The sequence below is a fragment of the Tiliqua scincoides genome, chromosome 2, assembly GCF_035046505.1.
Source record: "Tiliqua scincoides isolate rTilSci1 chromosome 2, rTilSci1.hap2, whole genome shotgun sequence".
In the NCBI taxonomy this organism is placed as follows: domain Eukaryota; kingdom Metazoa; phylum Chordata; class Lepidosauria; order Squamata; family Scincidae; genus Tiliqua; species Tiliqua scincoides.
Window position 1 is genome coordinate 160,736,503 of NC_089822.1, and position 21,079 is coordinate 160,757,581.

A 21,079-nucleotide genomic window follows, 5' to 3' on the forward strand; every position below is an offset into this window, starting at 1 on the left:
TATGTGTAGCCAATTCCATTGTCTTGTGATGAAATCTTGATTCCTTGTTGATGTTTCAGACTTGTCTTGTGCAATGCATAGCCAATGCAATAAAGTTAAAGAGTTCATTCTAAAGAAAGCTTTAATAGACCCTGAGATCACTGGAATATTTTAAATCTAAAAGGTGCAAAATGAAAAATTGAGCTCAGAGTCAAAGCAGACACGGTTTTTTTGCAAGCACACAGGCTTGCTATTGCTATGGCAATCCCAGGATTATAGATGCTGCCACACCATTAAATTCAGTAGTTTTATTGATCTTCAACACTCTCTTCTTATCTGACCATATGAATCCAGTCTCAATGGCTATATAGTTTATACAAAAACTGCATTCGACTCCAGTAGTCAAAGCACATGTGTTGTTTAAAGGAGAACTTATACTGCAATGAGGGCATCAAAAGCAATACCTGATACACAGATAACATCCACATGGTTTTCAAGACTTGTTGTGCATACACAGTTTGAAAATATAATAATCTGGTTTGTGTAAAATGTACAAATGTTAGGATTATGAATGGGAAAGGGGGTTTTTTCCCTTAGAATTTACAAACACAGCAGAAAGAATAAGCAAGGGTGGAATGGGGAGCAAGGCATAGAAATATTACTAGAGTGCTCTGATCCTCTTTCACAATACGTTCCTGAGTGTTCATCTACCCATAAAAAGTAATGCGTTTTATGGGTACTCTGTCATTTTGGAAACAACTGAAGGGAATATCTAGAGTGACTATATTTGGTCTCTTTTATTAGAGCAATGACACCCTATAGGTCTTGTTCTGCAGTCTTCAAATTCCAAAGTGCCTTTATATGCTGCAAAAATACATCTCTTTTTGACAACTGCCTTAATAAAAGCAGACTTGATACAGGAAACTTAGAAAGATGGTCTTTAAGGCACTGTTTGCGACACTTAGAGGGATGTCAGTGTGTGAAAGCATCTGCCTTTAATATTAAATTATGTTTAGAAGAGCCAATGGGGCTGAAGTTGCATGGAAAATTAATCTTGTTTTCCACTCCCACACAGAATGTCTCTTGCCAGTCCACTTGGCCACCTGTCCTGTTACGTTAAAACTGGATCCCCAATTCCATGGTCAGGATTGCAGGTGAAAGAAATGGTGATGGCATAGCGAGTGCCCCACTGGACCTTTTCCACACGATGAAGGTTCTCTGAGCCAGAAGTGAAGAAGGAAACCCGACCTGTAATACAAGAATGCAAGATTAGAAGGGAGACATGATGCACACCATTTGCTGCCTGGCTGCTGGAATTCTATTACCCATACCTATCCTGGGCATCGACAAACCCAAGATTGAACCTGGGTCTTGAAGACAAAAATAATGCTACTTAAAATTCATGGGTGGCAATAGGAGAGTTTGAGTACAGCATAAAATCCAAGTGCCCATACTTTGTTCTGGAGGACAAAGCAATCTGCTTCAGTACAGAAGCCTCCATAAAAGACAGTCCTAGCAAACAGTGCTGTTATGGAGATAACAGAATCATTCCCGGTAAGCTCCTCCGTGCCTTTTCAGGAATAAAGCCCTCCAAACTACAACCATCAGAAAAGACACCTGTCTTGATTATTTCATTCTGGTCTTCAGCTTCATAGATCTGAGTTGCCTGACTGCTGCTTCAATAGTCTCTCTTCTTTCCCTGCTCCCAAATTTAGTGAGTGCACAATGCCATAAAGACAAAAGCAGAAAGAAAGAGGCTGCTATATGAGCCCAAATGAGCTACTGGATTGATACATAAGTCAGCTTTCATGAGTATAAGGAGGGAAAACCAGATGAGCTTGCTTTGAATTAACTTTGCTGAACATAGAAGGACTTTTAAAGACTGAAATGTTAAACAGGAAAGCTGTCTTGAAGTCAGACTTCAGTTTCTACACCAAATTCTGCCTTCACTGAAAACTGTTCCACAAATAGACAAGGGAATATGGCACACATGCACTTTTATAGGTAGAATCTTTTCGTGTTTTTGTTTCTATGACAAATCCACTGTATGAAGATAATGTAGGAGTATCCTATGAAAATCATGAGGTCTGTGACCAGCCTCAAGAATGGAGCCCACCCTTAACTCCTTCAGGAAAGTTCATCAATTGGTCAGTAGGACCAGGTCTCTCTGTACAACATGTCAGTGAAATTAATTTAAATGCACATTCAGTGATTTTTAAAATAATGGTTTCATTGCTATCTGAAAAACTCAGCAACTTCAGAATAAAGAGAGCCAGGGTGGTGTAGTGATTTGGGAGGTGGACTCAGGCCTGGAAGATCCAGGTTCAAATCCCCCCATAGCCACAAAGCTTCCTGGGTGACCTTGGGCCAGTCACTTTCTCTCAGCCTCACCTACCTCACAGGGTTGTTGTGAGGACAAAAGGAGGGGAGCAGTCGTGTACACCGCCCTGAGCTCTTTGGAGGAGGGGCGGTATAAAAATGTAATAAAGAAAGAAAGAAAGAAAGAACTGGCATGTTTGAACTTCGGATATTGGCTTGTTTTCATACAATCAGCCACACAGAACAAGTCACGATAACATATAGAACCTACTACTGTTCCTTTCAGGACAATTAGAGAAGGAGATGTTTGAATTTCATGATGACTGTAAACTTGCAGCTCATTCTGTCATGTAGCAGAGGTAGGTAGAACATAGAATTTTAGAATTGTCTAGGTTCAGACAGCAACACATGCATTTATCAGAATGTATCCATATGACTTGCTATGGTAAACAAACATCCTGCTACCCTGGCACCAAGACCCAGAGATGCTTTAGTGCATGTCAAGTTTACAATAGAAAATACCTGCTTTTCCTCCAAGTAGCAAATGGACAGAATTCGTCTCAAATGGCTGAAAAAATCAGGAACTTGGCAGGAAGTTCAACAGAAGCTGCTATCTCTGCTAATTAAACAAGTGTGTTGTGGTTATGGAAAGTGATGCAGAGCCCAATCCTGAACTTGGTGCGCTGGCTTCCTGCTAGCACACATTGTCGCAAACATGCCGTAAGGCACGTCTGCGAGGCTTACTGCTGGGCCAGTGACCATGCTACGTGGAGGCTTGGGGTGCCCTGCAGAGGTGTCTTCAAGGCTCCCCAAACATCTTGAAGGCCGGCACTCTTTCAGGTAAGTGTTTTTTAAAAAAGCTCTCCCTCCCAATAGCAGCGCTATCCTAGGGATCGTGTTGCTGTATAGCCCCTCCCCTACACACACAATGCTCCCAACTCCCTTGTAGGAGATTGGAAAGCACTGCACTAGTTCATTCTTTAAATTTCAGGAGGGTCCTTTAAGAACTGGAGGATTATCAGAGGAAGACCCAGAAAAGAAAGGATTTCAAACACTTTCAACAGACCAGATGGCATGATCTTTTCAATCACCAATCAGAACAGAATGATTGTTTGGGAACAGCAAGTGACTTACTTACCAATGACTTTGAAATTACAATTCTGAAAACTTGACAGATGACATAGAAACACTGCAGGCTACAGAACATGAGTCAGGTTCTACTTTGGTAGTTACACAGCAATTCCCCTCTGCCTTTTTTATTATTATCTTGAGATGACAGGTAGATAAATAGTATCTAAAACCACAGTTTGATCCTGGTTTATTTTACCAAACTGTGGTTTGGTTCCCCTAATTCACAACAACAGGGAACTGTTATTTATTACAAGCCAAAGGGAGAATACTATACCTTTATCTGCACATGCAGAAGCAGAGGGAAGGAGTTGGGCATGTACTTGAGGCTTTGTTTGAATCAGGATGAAGTGCAACTAAAGTTGGACAGAGGTCAGTGTCTGACACAAAACTTTTCTAAATGATTGTGAGGAGTAGATCTTTATTTTAGTGAAGAGAGACCCAGAGATAGCAATGTGACCCAGAAAGTTCATGAGCCGAGCTGAAGTTAGTTAAAGAATTCAAAAGCAACTTGCATAGAAATATGTAAGAAAAAGGTTTAGCCCTGCTGTTTCCTATATTGCTAAATCTTAAGAAACAGTCCCTGGCTACTTTGTTTTGCTACTACAGTACCTGCTTTTCATTTCAGAAAGAGCTTGTAAAGCAAAATGCAGAGACAAGAGGAATTGTGAATAGCAAAAACAGCTGCATTCAAACTCATTTTCGTATTATGCTTCCTCTCATTGACTATCCTGCTCTCCCGTTAACACAAAACAACACTTATCAGGGCGTACCATTTCATGTTGTAGATCAGTCTCAACCATAAGAAGCATGCCAACTATCAATGTTTAACTAGCAGCACAATCCTTTACTTCTGACAGAATCAAACAGAGAACAGGAGGCTCATGTTGCTATAGATAGAACACAACACACAGCAAAAATCACATAGCAATTTGTATTCAAATCACTTTCCTCACTTGGCAGTTCTTAAAGTGAAGAATTTCGTTTTGGCTTAATGAAATCTCTTGGTCCAATTAAACTCAAATACCAGATTGAGGAAGTGACAGGTTTGTCAAACGCAGTTGCCCATAATTCTTTTATTAAAAGAAAAAAATCCTGGTTATTTCGCAGAGAGCAAGCACAAGCGACATCAACTGCAATCACTATTCAGACCCTTACTATTTTACAACACAGGCCTCAAGAAAAGGAAATTTCAGAGCTGTGCAGTGGGAACTCCTGAAAACACTGCAGCAAGAAAACATTGTATACCATTCTGTATTAATTGTAGTGATTCGGGATTTGGATAAATTCAGGGTCAAATGCCCACTCAACCATGAAATTTCCTGGGTGACCGTGGACTAATCACTATCATGCAGCCTAGCCTACTTCACAGGGTTCTTGTGAGGACAAAAGGAGGTAAGAAACCATGTATACCACCCTGAGCTCATTGGAAGAAGAGCAATATAAAAATAAATACATATGAATAGTGGTGCAGAGTGTTGGAGTATAAACACAGAGAATTAAGGATGAGTAAAAAATTCTGAGGCACTTTTCACACATTCTTGGATCCAGACTTTAAATTACTATTGTAATTAATTATCATACATTCTAATACATTTCAGCTGCAGACCTACTGAAATACAGTACTAGAGTACAAATATAGCTAATACGCAGAGAGGAGCATATTGCCTGCATTACACAAAATTATTGGTTTAAATTTTGCACAGCTCTTCTACTGCCAACTTGATTTCTTGCAAGCGTTTAAGTGAAATATAAAGCAAACCTGGGTACATATATAACATATTCAAAAAATTAAAGTCACTGAAATGATAATTCAAGAAACACTGCACCACAGGGCACTGAATTTTCAAAGTTAAGAACCAGAAATTTATAACAGCAAAGCAGAATTAATCCATTTTTGCCCGGCCCACAGGTGTATACATTTTGTCTCTGTTGCATATATGCATTGTTGAGCAGAAATGGCTTAAAGGCCAAAGTCATTCCTACAAAAAAGAGGTCAGTTACACTGAATGATATATACTACATTATTACATTACGATATGTAAAGAATGGGTCCCCAGACTTTCAGCTGCCAGGGCAACAGTCTTGGGTTTTATGGAGGACCAGAGTGGTCTTATGGAGGGCCAGAGAAAATAATATATACATCTTTCTACATACATATAGAAACACACACATTATGTGTGCATAATATTAAATATATACATATATGCATAACTCTAAGAAAGTACAGAATAGGAGAAAATATTTTCAAATGTGTTATTAATTTAAATTATGTTTTAATTACAATGTATACAAGAACAATTAGCTTACCTTTGAATGGAGTTTGAGAATGGGTGAGTTACACAGAAAAAAAATTCAGGAGAGTGGAGGAGCAAAATACAACTTGAACTCAGCAGTCTCCAAGGAAAAATTACTGTATTATAGTTTGCTTTAATATTTTTTTGCAGTAGGACATTAAACTACTTTCATAGTTATACATGTGTGGCAAAGCAACAGTTACCATGAACATATTCCGGGCAAACCCCATTGAAATGAACTGGAGCGGTACAAAAAACACAGTTATTAGGCTTCTTCAGGAGAACGTTCCAATAGATTGTGCAAGCTGCCATAACTACTGTTTCATAGAATTTGTTAAAACATTTATACACAACCAAACATTTAGAAAACAGAATAATTTGAAAGGGGATAGGTGTGCTGGTACTTTCTTTTTTCTGAAATTGTGTTCATTTGACCCATGTAGAGTAAGTGAATTTTTACTGACAATGTAGTTAAGGTGTTCTCTGTATGATAAGCATTGCTTTAAACCAGCACTCAACAGATGATAATGTCAGCAGAGCCCTCAGATGCTGGACATAGGAAGCCCTTTTCTTCATAGAGATACCACTAGGGGTCAGTGGAAATAAAAGGTCTGGTTCCTGCAACAACCTAGTTGTCAGTGGAAATAAAAGGTCTGGTTCCTGCAACAACCTAGTTGTCAGTGGAAATAAAAGGTCTGGTTCCTGCAACCAGACCATAGTGTAGCCCTGTGGAGCTACACTATGGAGCACAATGGCAGCTGAACTTGCCACTGCACTCCCAGACATTGTATTTGGTTATTATACTCTCCAGTGGAAACTGCTATTGACATGAGAAATGCAACTTCCATCACTGGAAGACTGTTGCATCCAATGGAACACTGTCAGCAATTCATAGCAGATATCAGGTACTAGAAAAGGATTCTTGAAATATGTGGATCAGGATTACTGCAACAGCTAGAGTAATAGGATTTTTATCTGATCCAGCTTTTAGCTTCAGGCAAGGACAGCATAACAGAATATCTGCTAATGTGCTAAATTTCCATCATGGATTAATATGAGGAAAATTATGGCTCCGTTCCTATGAGACTATGACAAAGAAACTGAACCTCACTAATCCAGTATTGATGCAAGCTTATCTAAGGATTCCTAAGGAAGAGATTGAACAAATAGCTAAAATCATTAGGGAAACTTGCCTATAACTACTAATCTATCCCAGATAATGTTCTACATCTCATTCCTGTGGTAAAACAATCTCCCTACAGACATCGTAAAGAAAATTCTGAGTCGTTAAAAGAACTTGCCCAGTGGAAAACCTGGTCAATCAGATGTAAGTTCATAAAAAGCCATAATCTTGGACATAAGCAGCTATAACTGGCAGTGTGTCAAAAGACCAAAGAACTAATCATCTAGAGAGTCTTCATTCCCATTTGTCAGAAAAAATTATCTAGGAGGTATTTGATTGCATCTCTCTTTCTTTGTGCAGGATATAACATTATTATAGTTATTCTTAAGAGTCTTTACTGCACTGCCCTCTCTGCTTCCTTTTTCCATTATATTCCCCCCCCCCCAGATAATAGCTAATTCTGCTAGTGAACTCATTCTATTGTTCCTGCCCCCAGTTATCAGGCTCCTGAAATTGCGCATAGTTGCATCTCCGTTAATCTAAGTACAGGTGGGACCTTCCTGTCCACTGATTTGACTCACCACTGATACTGGCAAGGTTCACCTTTAAATGCCTTGTAGCAAGAAAAAAAACACACCAAAATCCAATTTCCCACCTTTGTGCTGTTAAATAATTATAATTTCATTCCACTAGATTCCATTATTCATCTAGTGGCTGAATGCGATACAGCTTCTATACCAATATAGATACCAATATGTTCCGTTCTGGAACAGAACCTCAGTGAATAGTGAGGCACTACCTTTATGTATGATTGCACACTCTGGTGTATGAGCATGACAAAATACTACCATATGTACTTTTCCTTTGAGACACATTATGAAATTTTAACAATCAATCTCGGGGCGGGGGGTACATAAGGGTGACTAATACAGCATGAGACCAGTTAAAATACAGTCTTGCTAAAAGGACGGTATTGTGAAGCAGTAGAAATGTTATTGTTTATATATTTATATTCCACCTTTCAGTTTAAAGATGTCACACAATTAGCAATTCTGGGCAATGACTTCAGTTACATCAGTGCATCATTGGTCTAAGATTTTTAGAGATACTGGCCACAATTCCAACACAGTTGGCCATGCTTCAAGGCCATGCTTGGAGGCACAGTTGGCCTCCGCGGTGCAGACCACAGTCACAAACATATCATAAGGCATGTTTGTGGGGCTTACCGCTGGGCTCCCGCTGGAGCTGGCTCAGCTCCGGCCGGTGCTGAGCCAGCACGCAGCGGGCGCCCAGGTTCCGTGGCTCAGTGGTCTCTGTGACCGCCGGGCTGCAGAACGGAGGCGTGGTCGGGGGGCATGGGGGAGGTGTTCTGGGGAGGGGGGAGACATGGCCGGGGCCAGGGGAGAGGCGGATCCACAGAGCCGAGATCTGCAGGATCCAGGGGGCTTGGGCAGGGCTGCTCGCCCTACACGAGAGCATTCACTTTAGCGGTGACCAAACAGTCGCCGCTAAAGTGAGTAGCTGCATTGTGTCGCTGCTTCCCTTACTTGGGGGAAGGGGACAAATGTCCCCTTCTCCCTAGGAGCCTCCCCCGGTCGCGTGGGAGGCGCTGGATCCGACGGGAGCCCTCTATGGAGCCACCAGGTCCCACAGCTCCGGGCAGGTCAGGATTGGGCTGCCCATCATTCATTTCAATGGGCCTAAGGGCACAATCTTAAGCAGGTCTACTACTTACTTCTAAGTCCTATTCTGTTCAGTGGAACTTACTCCCAAGAAAGCGAGGTTAGGATTGCAGCCTAACTTTCAGCTGGATTGTGATCTCCATGTTTATTCTAATAGGCTATAAAATCATGAGATAAATGATTATATATTCTCCTTTTACTGCAGGTCTTGCAATCTACCTGGTGATATGGTTGGTAACATGACTGTTTAAGTGATGTGAATAGGAGTGATGTGAATTAGGGCACAATCCTAACCCCTTATGTCAGTGCTTCCCAGCACTGACATAAGGGCAATGCAGCTCCGAGGTAAGGGAACAAACATTCCCTTACTTTGAGAAGGCCTCTGTGAGTGACATCCAACTGCAGGATGCAGCACATGTCCCATTGGCACCGCTATGCCAGTGCTGGAAAGCACTGACATAAGGGGTTAGGATTGCACCCTTATAGTGTTAAGCACTCCTCACTTCCCCCGAGTAGCAGGGAATGTCAGGGAAATGATGTTGGGTTATTTTCTTCCATGCCAAGCTCTTGCTTTCTTTTGCTCAGAAGCAATTACTCAGAACTTTTACTATCAAAAGAGCAGTCATTATCTCATTTGCCATCTTTCCATCTGTTCATTCTGAAAGAGACAAAGAGGTATCCCTGGTCTTTAAACATAGTCTTTGTTGTTTATTTCAAATTAAAAACAAATGCATGTACAAAGTAACCAAAGAAACGTGTACTGTTTTAACTGTCTAATTAAAACTGGAGATTACTTAGAGAAGCTTAAAAAACCAGAATAATAGTGGAAAAACAGCATTTAATCTCAATTCTTTCTATTTTGTAAAAGACTCAGCATAGACAAGATGACACTAAATGGTGTCGTGTTAAAGAACTGAAATAGTATGGAAGAAGTTCTAAGTACCTTTAATGTCTTTGAAATTATGCTTCTTCTTGTCTCCCTGGCCCCATGTTCAATTCCACAGGAAGGGAAGATTTCAAGTGTACTTCATGAACATATGTAACAAAGGTTTTAGAAATATGATAGAAAGCAACTGAAGAGTTACTTTCCAAGTCTCGTTGGAAACAAAGCAACATGCACTTTGCCAAGTGATCAGAATTTATTCTAGAATTATGCTGTTCTTTAAATCACCAAAAAAAACAAAAAACAACCAGCCACAGGCAGCCCAGTCCTAAGCTACACTGGTGCAATGGGGCTGCATGGCCTCTGCAGCTTTGGAGTACGCTGGACGACCCCTTGGAATAAGGGGATATTTTTCTCCTTAAGCTGAGTAACGCCACAGCCATCCAGCACCTAATAGCAGGTGTAACTCCATGTAATAGCTCTGTGTAAGACCGGCAGAGAAATGGCAGAGGGCTACTCTGCCAATTCTGTTCTCTCCACCCCTGTTCCACCCCATTACACCTCCTCCCCACTTCCAGAATGCCCTCCCACCACCCTCTCCCAGTCCCAGCATCACTCAGTGCTTCACTTACCTTTGCTGGCAGCTAGAGTTCTTGGGATTTATTGCTGGTGGGCCAGCGCAGGCCTTCCCACCAGCGCTGCCTACACTAGAGTAGTCACAAATGTGCTTTATAGCACATTTGCGACACTCTAGGCCAGTGCAGCGACCACTGTACTAGTGGAATGTCAGAATACGATTGTGCTCTGAGACATGGTGAAATATGCCCCTATAGAGAGAAGTCCAACAGTGTTTTCCTGTAAATTGACTGTTTTCCCATCAAATGAATGAGGGTCAAATCCTATCCAACTTTACAGCACTGGTGCAGCCATGCCATTGGGGCTTGCACTGCATCTGGTGGTAGGGTGGCAGCCATGGAGGCCTCCTCCAAGTAAGGCAATGTTTGTTCCCTTTCCTTGGGTTGCATTGTGGCTGCACCGACCCTGGAAAGCTGGATAGGATTGGGCCCTGAGTCAGGTTCTACTTTGGCAGTTACACAGCAATTCCCCTCTGCCTTTTTTATTATTATCTTGAATGTTCAAATATCTTTTATGCTTGAGAAACGGATGTATACATTTTACCAAAATGTGTCCTTTTAGTTTTATGTTATAAGAAAAAACACGTTTTTTCCTCATAATTGTGATTGAATTTAAGAAATGTGACATGGCTAAGTCATCTTAAGCCAATATTATTTAAGAAACTTAGCGCGCAATTCCATCCAGCGCTGGAACAGGCAAGCCAAGAAGCTTGCACTGTATCCAGTGCAGGATAGGTGCCCGAAGTGGCTCCAGGTAAGCCACCTTTGCACCTATGGATCTCCTCAGACTTGCACCACCTCCTGAGGTGGCACAAGTCCAAGGAAAGCAGAACGGCTTCAAGCCGCTCCGAACTCCCCGGGAACGGGGTTTGGGATCCGGCATAACTGCCAGGTTCCGGCCCCGCCTCCCACTCCCCACCCACCCATCCTCCCCCTGCCGCCTCCCTCCCGCCTCCTCCCCACTTCCTCCCCATCCACCCCAGAGTCTTGCGGCCTAGCTTGGCCAACGCAAGACTCAGAGACTCCATCAGCGTGGAGGCTTATTCCAGCCTCTGCAGGCCGGTGCACCTTCGTGCACCAGCCTAGCCGATTCATGAGGAGGCACAAACATACCTTATGGCACGTTTGCAACCCTATTGGGCCGGCACAAGGGACTTGCGGCAACCCAAGTGCAGCTCAGGATTGCGCTTCAGAACCACTGGTCTAGAAGAACACAACCCACATGAAAAAAGAAATACTCTTTAAAGGTTGCCCTCCTTAAATTTTATCTGTTGTACAGTATGTAACACATACAGGGCACATTCAGCAGTAAATGAGGATTATGAAACATATGCTTAGTCCTGAGAAATTAAGTTTAAAGAGAGAGGTTGTCAACTTTCAGTTGACATGGTTGGGAACAGAACTAGATTATCTACTGTGTTCATTTACAACAGATGGGAAAAAGAACTGTGGTCTATCATCAGTTGTTGAGATAAAGGAACAAGCAGCCTAAGACCTTAATGCTCAAAAAAGGTAACAATATCAAAGTAAGTAGTATGAGAAAGCCAAGGAATTGCAGGAGATAGCCCTGATTCAAGAGCAGAACAACCAGAACCATAAGTATCTCACAGGTAAGATATTAAAGATTCAGTATGAACTACTGAGAGCTGCATAGCAAAGGGTAGCTTTACCTGCTCGAGGTTCTACAGTCCTATTTGCAGCTTCATCCATAAAGACAAACCGTCCACCACCAAAATCTTCTGTGTAGTCTGAGAGGTAAAGTAGTGAAGTGTAGTCAAAGGAGCCATAAGTCACCTAGGAAGAAAGACAAAATGCAGTACTTACTTAGTTCCATAGGAGCTTCTCTATGGAGGCATGGGGACTTTTAAAGGTACATTTTGTTTAAAAAGCTCTTTAAATTTGTACAACTCCACGTGCATTCTTCTCTCAGAGTGAAAGGCTACAGATGTGACATGTAGACCAAGCAGTTAAGTATGCACACACATGTAGAAAAACTCTAGAACAGCAGTCCTCAAACTGTGGGTCATGACCCACCAGAGGATCTCCACCAGATTTTTGGTGGGTTGCAAAACTGACAAACTGATAGCTGACAAGGAAAATTAATGAGCCCTATAAAAAGCAAAACTGAGCCACATGTGCACAATTATTCATGAGTAGGTGAATGTGTGTCAGTCCACTTTGAAGGGCAGGCCAAGAGGAACGCAACCCCACCAGAGTGGTCCTGATCTGATGAACTCAGGCTCCAATAAACTTTCAAGAAGAGAGAACCCCTCCAAGCTGAAAAAGAAAAAGGATTGAACCCTATGGAAAGCCAAACTGTATGTTTACTCACAAGTAGGTGATGTGCCTTAGCTCTTATCGAAGGCCAGGTGAAGGGGTACACAAGGCCATCGGAATGGTCCGGAACTGATGAACATGGAGTTTAACAAATGCTCCAGAAGGCAGCCTCCCCCCCCCCCATAGTAAAAAGGATAAAAACAGAGGCTTGAAGCAGCTGGAAGGGTGAAACTTTTAAATTCTCATAAAGTTAGGTGGGTCCCAATCAAGTACCATTTTAAAAGTGGGTCCTGGTGCTAAAACATTTGGGAACCACTACACTAGAACAGGATAATACTTTATAAGAAAGATCTGGGTATTGGTTTCCAATCCTGTTCATGTGGTTTGATCAAATTATCCAGGACAGTGATATCTAAACATCTAAGAAAAGGACCTGAAGAATATTAAAACAACTGTCCTAAAAGCAGTGATGAGGAAAAACATATGCTGGTTTCTTACCAATTCCTCTACCAGTTACAAAAAAAAAACAAGTAACAAATGTACTTTCATTTAGGAGCTTTTCATATTCAGATCAAAAAGTGTTCGATTTCCACTGGCTTTTCAGATATTTAAAGCTCGAAAAAATCTAATGCTGTGAAAGTCACTTTATTTGACTACAAGTGTCATTTTTAATTATTTTGATCTTCAAGAATTATTTTTGCATATCCTTTTACTTTTTTAGTATTGACATCTTTCTCTATTTGTGGCACCACAACTGTTGATCTCCCACCCAACTGAATTACAAACTGAACCTTCCTCATCAGCCTTCCAGAAGGGGCTTAAGACATTTTCAATCCTATGCATGTCTACTCAGAAGTAAGTCTCATTCTAGTCAAAGGGGCTAGATTACTCCTAGGAAAGTGTACATAGGATTGCAGCTTTTTTGGTATTGCATTTGCTCCTTAAGTATTTCTGCTGCTTGTTAGTTTCTTTGCTTCGTGTGTGTATGTTTTTCCTGTGGCTGTTTTATTGCTTGTGTTTTTAGCTTGATATTGATTGTTATTTATTGTTGTTAATGTGCTGTGTTTTATAGAGATTGCAAGGAAACCTCATTCTTTTTCAGGAAGGAGAACGGTGGGGCATGACTTTTAAAACCAATCAACAAATAAATAAATTCATCCCTGAAGCATCTCTTAATAGAATTGACTAGTGCAGTGGTTCTCAACCTGGTGGGTCATAACCCACCACCCCGAGAAGCCCTGTCTCTGCCCCCTTAAGGGGCAGGGGCATGGTAGTGATGTGATCCCCAGGACTGCAACACTGCCAGGGACAGAGGGGCTTTTAAAAAAAACTTAGATCTGTCTGCACAGCCCTTGAGAGGGAGGTGCGGGGGCGCTCCACTGAGCCATCTGCAGGGTTCCCTGCACATCTGTAGACTGAAAAAAATGCAATCATGACTCACTTCCAGGTTGCAATTGCAAAAGGTCTCCTGCAGAGGGCTCTGGAGAGCAGCGAAGACAGAGGTAAGTAAAAACACTTTGTTCCCCATTTGCGGCCCCACTGGTAAGCGTGTTGCCGCCATTCCCTGTGCCCCCACAAAAACTCTACACAGGCGTTTGAGAACCACTGTATTAATGTTTCCCTCCCACTTTTGCTAACAGTAAACACTGTTCATAATTACTGTAAAATCAGCTCTGAACTCATCCTATGAAAGAAAATCTATTCATTGTGCTACACAAAACAATCCATTTAAAAATTCTCAGCCTCATTTTCCCTGGTGGACATGGTGGACAACCTCTTTTCTGTGCTTTAGCAATGCAATATTATTCTTCAAGATAGCAGAGCCCTTTAAATACACCACTAACATAACATTTCCCATAGAAACTGGTTGTTGCTCCTGTGTAGATCAGAGTTTCATATTTCAGTTATGAAGTGACCTTTTGAACATCAATGCTGCAATATAAAGGGATGTTTTATGAATTTGCTAGATGAAAGAACAGGAAACTAAGTTCACTGTGTGTCAAGATTCAACAAAATGTAAATTCTTTGCGTTTCCTCCTTTAGCAAAACAAATTAGCATTAATGTATTAATCTGTTTCCTGTTATTCAAGACACATTTTTATGAGAATTATTAAGCTTGATCAAAGAAGGTGCAAATGCACACCGAGACTGATATGCCCCAATTAAAAGAAGTAAAAAACATGCACGTATATACGGTTCTTAACCCCCTTCCAAAGAGCACACTAAGGGAAGAGAGTAAAGTTTAAAAAAAAAACAAAAACAGAACTTCAAATGCAAGCCAAGAAGTTAAAACGTCAGCTACCACCTTTGTTCCCATCTCCAAATCCAAATAAAATACACAGCAACTATAGACAAAGTCCTTTTCTCCCTTTCCTCAGAGTATACATGGAGCAAATGGGTCATGCACTAAGTTTTGAGATGGGAAGATCCACATTCAGTTTCCTATTTGCTCAGTGGGTGCTCTTGGATCAGATTTTCTCAACCTAATTTATCAGAGGTAATGACATGCTATGATGGCAAATATGCTGCAACAAGCTTAAGTTCTTGTTGCAGAGAGGAAAGGAAGACTAAAAACAAAGAAGCAGGCCAACAGGCATCTTGATGTGATCAAACAAGAAGTTCATAGACAGAACATGCATCTCCTTCAGTGCGAGAAAAAATAAAAGTAGTGAGATACTTGTATTTTAAAATGGGCCACACTTAAAGCATGACAGAGGAAGACAGCAGCTTTCACTCTCCCTGTAAAGGGGTGGGACGGCTATCCCTGAAAAAGGGTGGCATGCTACCCCATATGAAACACAGATAATCTTAAATAAGAATTTGAAGACCTCGGATGAGAACATTTGGATCTTTAACCAAGTTGCACTTTTCCTACAAAAATTACGCTTGCCAAAATTCAATTTTCAAGGAAACAATTTCAAGCATTTGGGGAACAAAGAAACCCCATCTTATTCATGCTGTTTTGAAACCAACTAGATTGAAATTATTTTGCAATATCAAGTCACAATATTATAAGATCCACATGATTAATCATCAACAAAGCCCAAAATTTATTTTTAAATGTGGTTCCTCCATGCTGTATTTGTTACTTATGTCCTAAATATTTCTCTTAAAGGAGAGGGAAGGCTGCAATCCTTAGAATGCTGGACTCAGTTCAGAGAAAGTCACAATTAAGATCCTGAAATCAACAGAATAACTGGTCAAAACTAAAGTTTCATTCATTTCAGTGGGTCTGAGTGTTGCTTAACTTTCTCAGGACTGCATACACATTCAATGCAATCCTATGCATATTTGCTCAGAAGAAAGCCCCACTGTGTTCAGTGGGACTCTCACCCTGGTAGGTGGGCAAAGAATCATAAATCCACAATGAATCCCACTGAACTCTCAGACTGTTAGAATCTCAAGACAGTAGAGACTGGTAGAAAAAAAGATTATTAATATTAGAACTTGGCAACTAAGGCTTCTGTGGTCGGAGTTGTCATGAAGTAAAAAAATCCTTTAATTTATTATTTAAATAATGAAAACACTAGGAGGAATGATGTAAAAGAGGAGCTTTTACATCATTCCTCCTAGTGTTTTCATTATTTCAGGTGTCATCTCAGTCCTTTGATAATCTCCTTTGTAGTCAAGGGTGAAATGTTAGGGAGAGCTGAACTAGTTGAATATGGTCTTAAAGCCAGTGGAAAGGATTATTTACTCCATGACAACTCTGACCATATTTAATTCAATCTCTATGAGAGTTACAGTTGCCAGCTTGAGAAACACTTAGAGTCCAATCCTATACTTACCGCGCAATGACGGTTCAGGTTCTCCACTGGTGCTGACTGCTGTAAAGCAGTCAGTGCAAGCTGGAAAAGGTGCTCAAACAGTGAACAACTCAGTACAGTATGGGGAGCACTGGTCGGAAGGCCTGCACCTTCTCACCAGCATCATCACATCTCCCACTGCTTGCAGGAGCAGGTAAGTGGCAGGAGGAGGCAGGATGGGGTGGGGAGGAACAGGGAAGGAAAATGGGGTGGGAAGGGGCTAATCAAGTCTGGTGGCAGTGCTGGCTGCCCATTATTCCCTTACTACAAAGCTTCAAAAACTGGGATGTTGCAGTGCCCGAAGCCAGGAAATCCCGGTTGCTGCCCACTTAAAGGGATGGGGTGATGTTGACAGTGGTACCAGCACTCCTGCAATTGCACTGGCACCAGGGGCAAAAACAGCTTTTTAAAAACTTACCGGGGGTTGCTCTTGCCCTCCAGAGGGTGCGGAGAGTCCATGAGCCCCACTGCAGGCCTCCTTGCATCTCAGAAATGCCGTAGATAGCAATTGCAAACTACTTCCAATTTTCAGCCGAAAACAAGAAGTGAGTTGAAATCACGATCTGCAGCACTTCTGAGGTGTGGGGAGGTTTACAGAGGGGTCTGTGAGCTCTCCACACCCTCCAGAGGGCAACCCCCAGTAAGTGTTTATAAAGTTCTTTTTCCTCCTATGCCAGCACGATCATGGGAGTGCTAGCACCTCCCCCCTCCCCCCACAAACACGAGGTCTCAAACTCTCCTGGAGAGTTGGGGAACCTCTGCCTTACCCAGAGGAGACCCTCCACAACTGCCCCACCACCATACGATGTAGCAGCAGTTATTTTGGCACCACTGCATCAGCAAGGGCAGAAAAGGATAGGATTGGACTGTTAGATTCCAAAAAGTAGTATTTGATTTTGTTTAAAAACACAATCCATCTAACATTAACAGGTCTGTTCATTCAAATAGTCAACAATTCTCTTGCACAATGACAGGTGAAATACTGACACAAACAAATGAAGAAAGTACAGGTTTTTTGTCTGTTTTAAGTATTACGAATCTGTGTTGCCAAGATGCCATCACAGACAACTCTAAAAACTCTTTCGGGTAAAATTAAATGATAAGCTAACTTGAAAATTCTGGGGAAGACTCTCTACGTACCATCTGCTCGCTAGCTTGCTCTACCTTATTTGCTGACAGATAACTTATGAAAAACAGGAACAAAACTAGGACAGGCTTTGACTGTCTAATGTGCCAGCAGATGTGAAAAGTGTCAGAATGACCCACAGCAGTTACATAATTTTAAATGCAAAAATAAAGACACAAGATAAGTCATATTTCAGTCTCTAAAATCCTGCTGCTAAGATTGTCCGTCCCAGCCATTCCGTTGAAGGTTACACAAAACAGTGCATTATTTTTTCTCAATACATGGGCAGTAGAAAAATAATTAAATTGAGGGAGGATCACACTGGATTTGTAGGAACAGTTCATTTCTCAAACAATTTCATTGAACTCAGAGGCCAGGTTTTTCAGGCACAGACTAGGAGAAAGCTACTTCTATAAAAGTATGAAATATAAATCCAATAAAATCAGCTAGAGATGAGTAAGTTTACAAATGCCAGCACTACGCAAGCAAGCTGTGACTTTATGGGAATGCTAGATCAAGACCCATTTTACTTACGCAGGTCTAGATATAAACATTTCTTGCAAAATGTTCTTGCAAATTAAGTGCCTTTTCATGGAAGTGCTTTTCGCTTCAATCATCTTGCAGTTTTGGCTTTGGCCCCTTTTGCTTATTTGTTATTACAATTAACTGCAGTCACAGACTGCAAATATGGTAAGCCACAGCTGCTGGTATGCTACACACCCCCCTTTATTATCATTGTTAGTTTACTGCAACTAGACATGAAAAAGAAATAGAAAAAGTTGAGTCTACCAAAAAAAAAGTACAAATCCAATAGTCCATAGTCATATATTAAAGCCATTTGGGGTCTTTCCAGGGTAGGAACCCACCACTAATGGGCAAAGATTCAGCCCATTCAGCTCAATTCCATTGGAGTCTATGGGATTATATCCTTTGAGTTTACCTATATATATTCTCATCTGGATTAGTTATGAAAATGTAGCAGAAGATATGAAACTCACAAGACAAACAACGGAACATCGGTATGACACACCTGAGTATTCGATCCGTATATGATATACTTGGATTCAAACCTGTGCTAATTCACTGCTTTCTTCCATCTGGAAAATTAGAATGAGTGGATTTATTTGGGAAAATGTCTCTTTGAGCTCAGTGGGCCCTAATTCCAAGTAATCATGCAAAGGACTGGGGACCCAATCCTATCCAATTTTCCAGTGTGGGTGCAGCCGTGCCAATGGGGCATGCGCTGCATCCTGTGGTGGGGAAGCAGCCACAGAGGTCTCCTCAATATAAGGGAATGTTTGTTCCCTTACCTTGGGGCTGCATTGCGGCTGCATCAGTGCTGGAAAGTTGAATAGGATTGGGCCCTGGGTTTGTTAGAAATCACATAATTTACAGTGCCAGTTTACCACACTGTAAACTATATTTGAAGACCAGATATCAAAAGAAAATGTAGTCCTTTTCTTTCAGCATCCCACTTACCTTGTCAACATGTGGGTGCCAGTACTCATCATGAGTTGTCTTGGCTTCTGAGCTATTTATTCTGGAGAAGAAGGTTGGCTTTGTCAAATACATGGAAGAGGAGCTGATCCCAAAAGTAAGAGCTATTTTTTGTTGAACTCTCTGTCTCACATCACTGCAAACAAAAAGAAAGCATCTTAACAATGACACAGGGTCTAATCTAAACAAATCTCTCTCTCTCTCTCTCTCATATTAATAAAATAATAATGTTTAGCATTATTTATACAGGCATAGAGCCTCCACTGACCCTAACATCATTTTCCAGATAGCTACATTTATTTCACAAATAGTGGCGTCCAACTTGAAGCATGTCCCTACTTCTTGGTCCCTGGTTTATAACTGTCAATTTTAGTTTGGTATGTTATGGTTCTCTAGTCAGCTTTTAAAGTTTTTTTTTCCTTTTTTTTTTGTATATGTAAGTGTGTATGTATTTTAACTGTATGCCAATAAAGGTACTGAAACTGAAACTGAACTATACAGGCATAGGAATACCTGCATTAAGATGAAGGGTAAAAACAAGGTTCCATCATGATAAGCCTTGAACATTATAGCAATTGTAAAATCTAAATCTAATCTATCCAATCCACCTCAAACTGGCACATTATGTCTAGGCCACAACCCCCATCTCCCCCTAATGTTGTGCAATGAGAAATGAAGGGCAGATAGAGGAGTTTAAAATCATACCTGAGTGATGAGGATGCCTTGTGGTTTGTAACTATTTTTTAAATAGAGATCATGCACTTCACTTTGAGTTTACAACCCTGAAATACTTTACCAGAATTTTTTGGGAGATACTTTCTTTTGCTATTTTGAAGAAAATTCACCAAGTACTTCATGAATGACTAGCCTTGACAGCCTCATTTCCAGTACTTTTGGGAAGACTGAAGGTTTTTGCTTGCCCCCAAGAAATATGGCTTCTGTCTGTTGCATGCCCAGTCTTTATTTAAAAAAAAAAATTTTCTTCATAAAATTAGCACCATTTTTTTCCAACCTTCCTGAAATTTGATAAAGCTCTGGATCCACCCCATCGCCGAATCTGGACCCAATTCATCAAGAAAGGAGTGGAATACAATTCTTTAAAACTGGATCATACTGTTCATCACAAAAGTAAGATCACTTTTCCAACATTCCTGAACTTTGGTTTGGAGTAATTACAGGTCAAACTCCCCAATTTTCCTAAGTTTGGTCCAGTTCTGTTGCAAAATAAATGAGATACAACACTTCAAGGAGCTATAACACTTACAAGTACCTCCAGGCACTTCACTGAAGTCAGTAGGAAGATTGTCAGAAGCAAGCAAGAGACAGAACAAGGCACTGCTGTTAAGCAATCCAGGCATGTTTACAGGTGGAGTCTCTTTATCCGTGGGGGTTCTGTTCCCAGATCCTCTGTGGATACTGAAAACCACAGATAACAAAATCTGCAGTTTTCATAGCCCACCTTTGCTCCAAATGCCAGTAGCAACACTGGGGGATGAAGGGGATGCACACCACACTGGGTGACACACACAGGGAGGGTGACAACACTACAGGCCAAAAATTTTAAAATCTTGGTATTTTCAAATAATGCAATCATGTTATATATTATTCAATACGGAGTTATATGAAGAATGCAATGAAAAAAACTGCATTAAAATATCTCTACTCTAACAAATGTTATAGCAAAAAAAATGGGGCGGGGCAACCACACCCACAGCCTGGGGTGTTGCCCCACCTAGTGCATGGTAGAAAGTTCATCATGGGGTTGTGAAGCGCTGGCATCCAACACTGGGTGACACAAACCCTAGTGTCGCCACTGCCAAACGCAACTGGAGACTTGCTCCAGTTGCGTCTGGAGCCGTTCTGTGCCTTGGAGAGACCACGTGCCACCTCATGTGGTCTCTCCAAGGCTCAGAACGGTGCCTTGGACAACTTTTGGTAAAACCAGGAGTTGTCCAAAAACCGCTCCGGGAGCCATTCAGAGCCTTGGAGAGGCCACGTGAGGTGGCCACATGCACAGTAGCATGCAGCCTTTCCAAGGCTCAGAAAACCTCCCAGATGGAAGCAGAACAAGGTTGAGGTTGTGTCTGGGAGGTCTGCAAGACGGGCAATCTAGGGGTTCGGCATTCACAGTGCAGCAAATCCATGGATGCTGAATCCGTGAATAAAGTGGCCCCACCTGTACTCAAAAGTAAGCCCCAGAGTGTTTTTAAAGGCGCTTACTCCCAGCTAAGTGAGCACAGGATTGCAACACATTAACTTGACGGTAGAATCCCTTTGAACTCAGTAGGGTTTACATGCATAAGACTGCAATGTCACAACACTTTTAA

At 41.4% G+C, this 21,079-nt stretch overlaps 1 protein-coding gene across 1 annotated transcript in view; it reads right to left on the reverse strand.

Moving 5' to 3' along the window:
- Positions 1–272: 272 nt before the first annotated feature.
- Positions 273–21,079, reverse strand: part of OGFOD3 (2-oxoglutarate and iron dependent oxygenase domain containing 3) — a 53,127-nt gene continuing 32,320 nt past the window's right edge. Inside the window, exons 7-9 of the mRNA XM_066616639.1 lie at positions 18,735–18,888; positions 11,717–11,840; positions 273–1,227 (exon numbers count right to left, since the gene is read on the reverse strand). Of these exons, the coding sequence (XP_066472736.1) occupies positions 1,091–1,227; positions 11,717–11,840; positions 18,735–18,888 (415 nt within the window). The 3' untranslated portion in view covers positions 273–1,090. The remainder of the gene's footprint in view (positions 1,228–11,716; positions 11,841–18,734; positions 18,889–21,079) is intronic.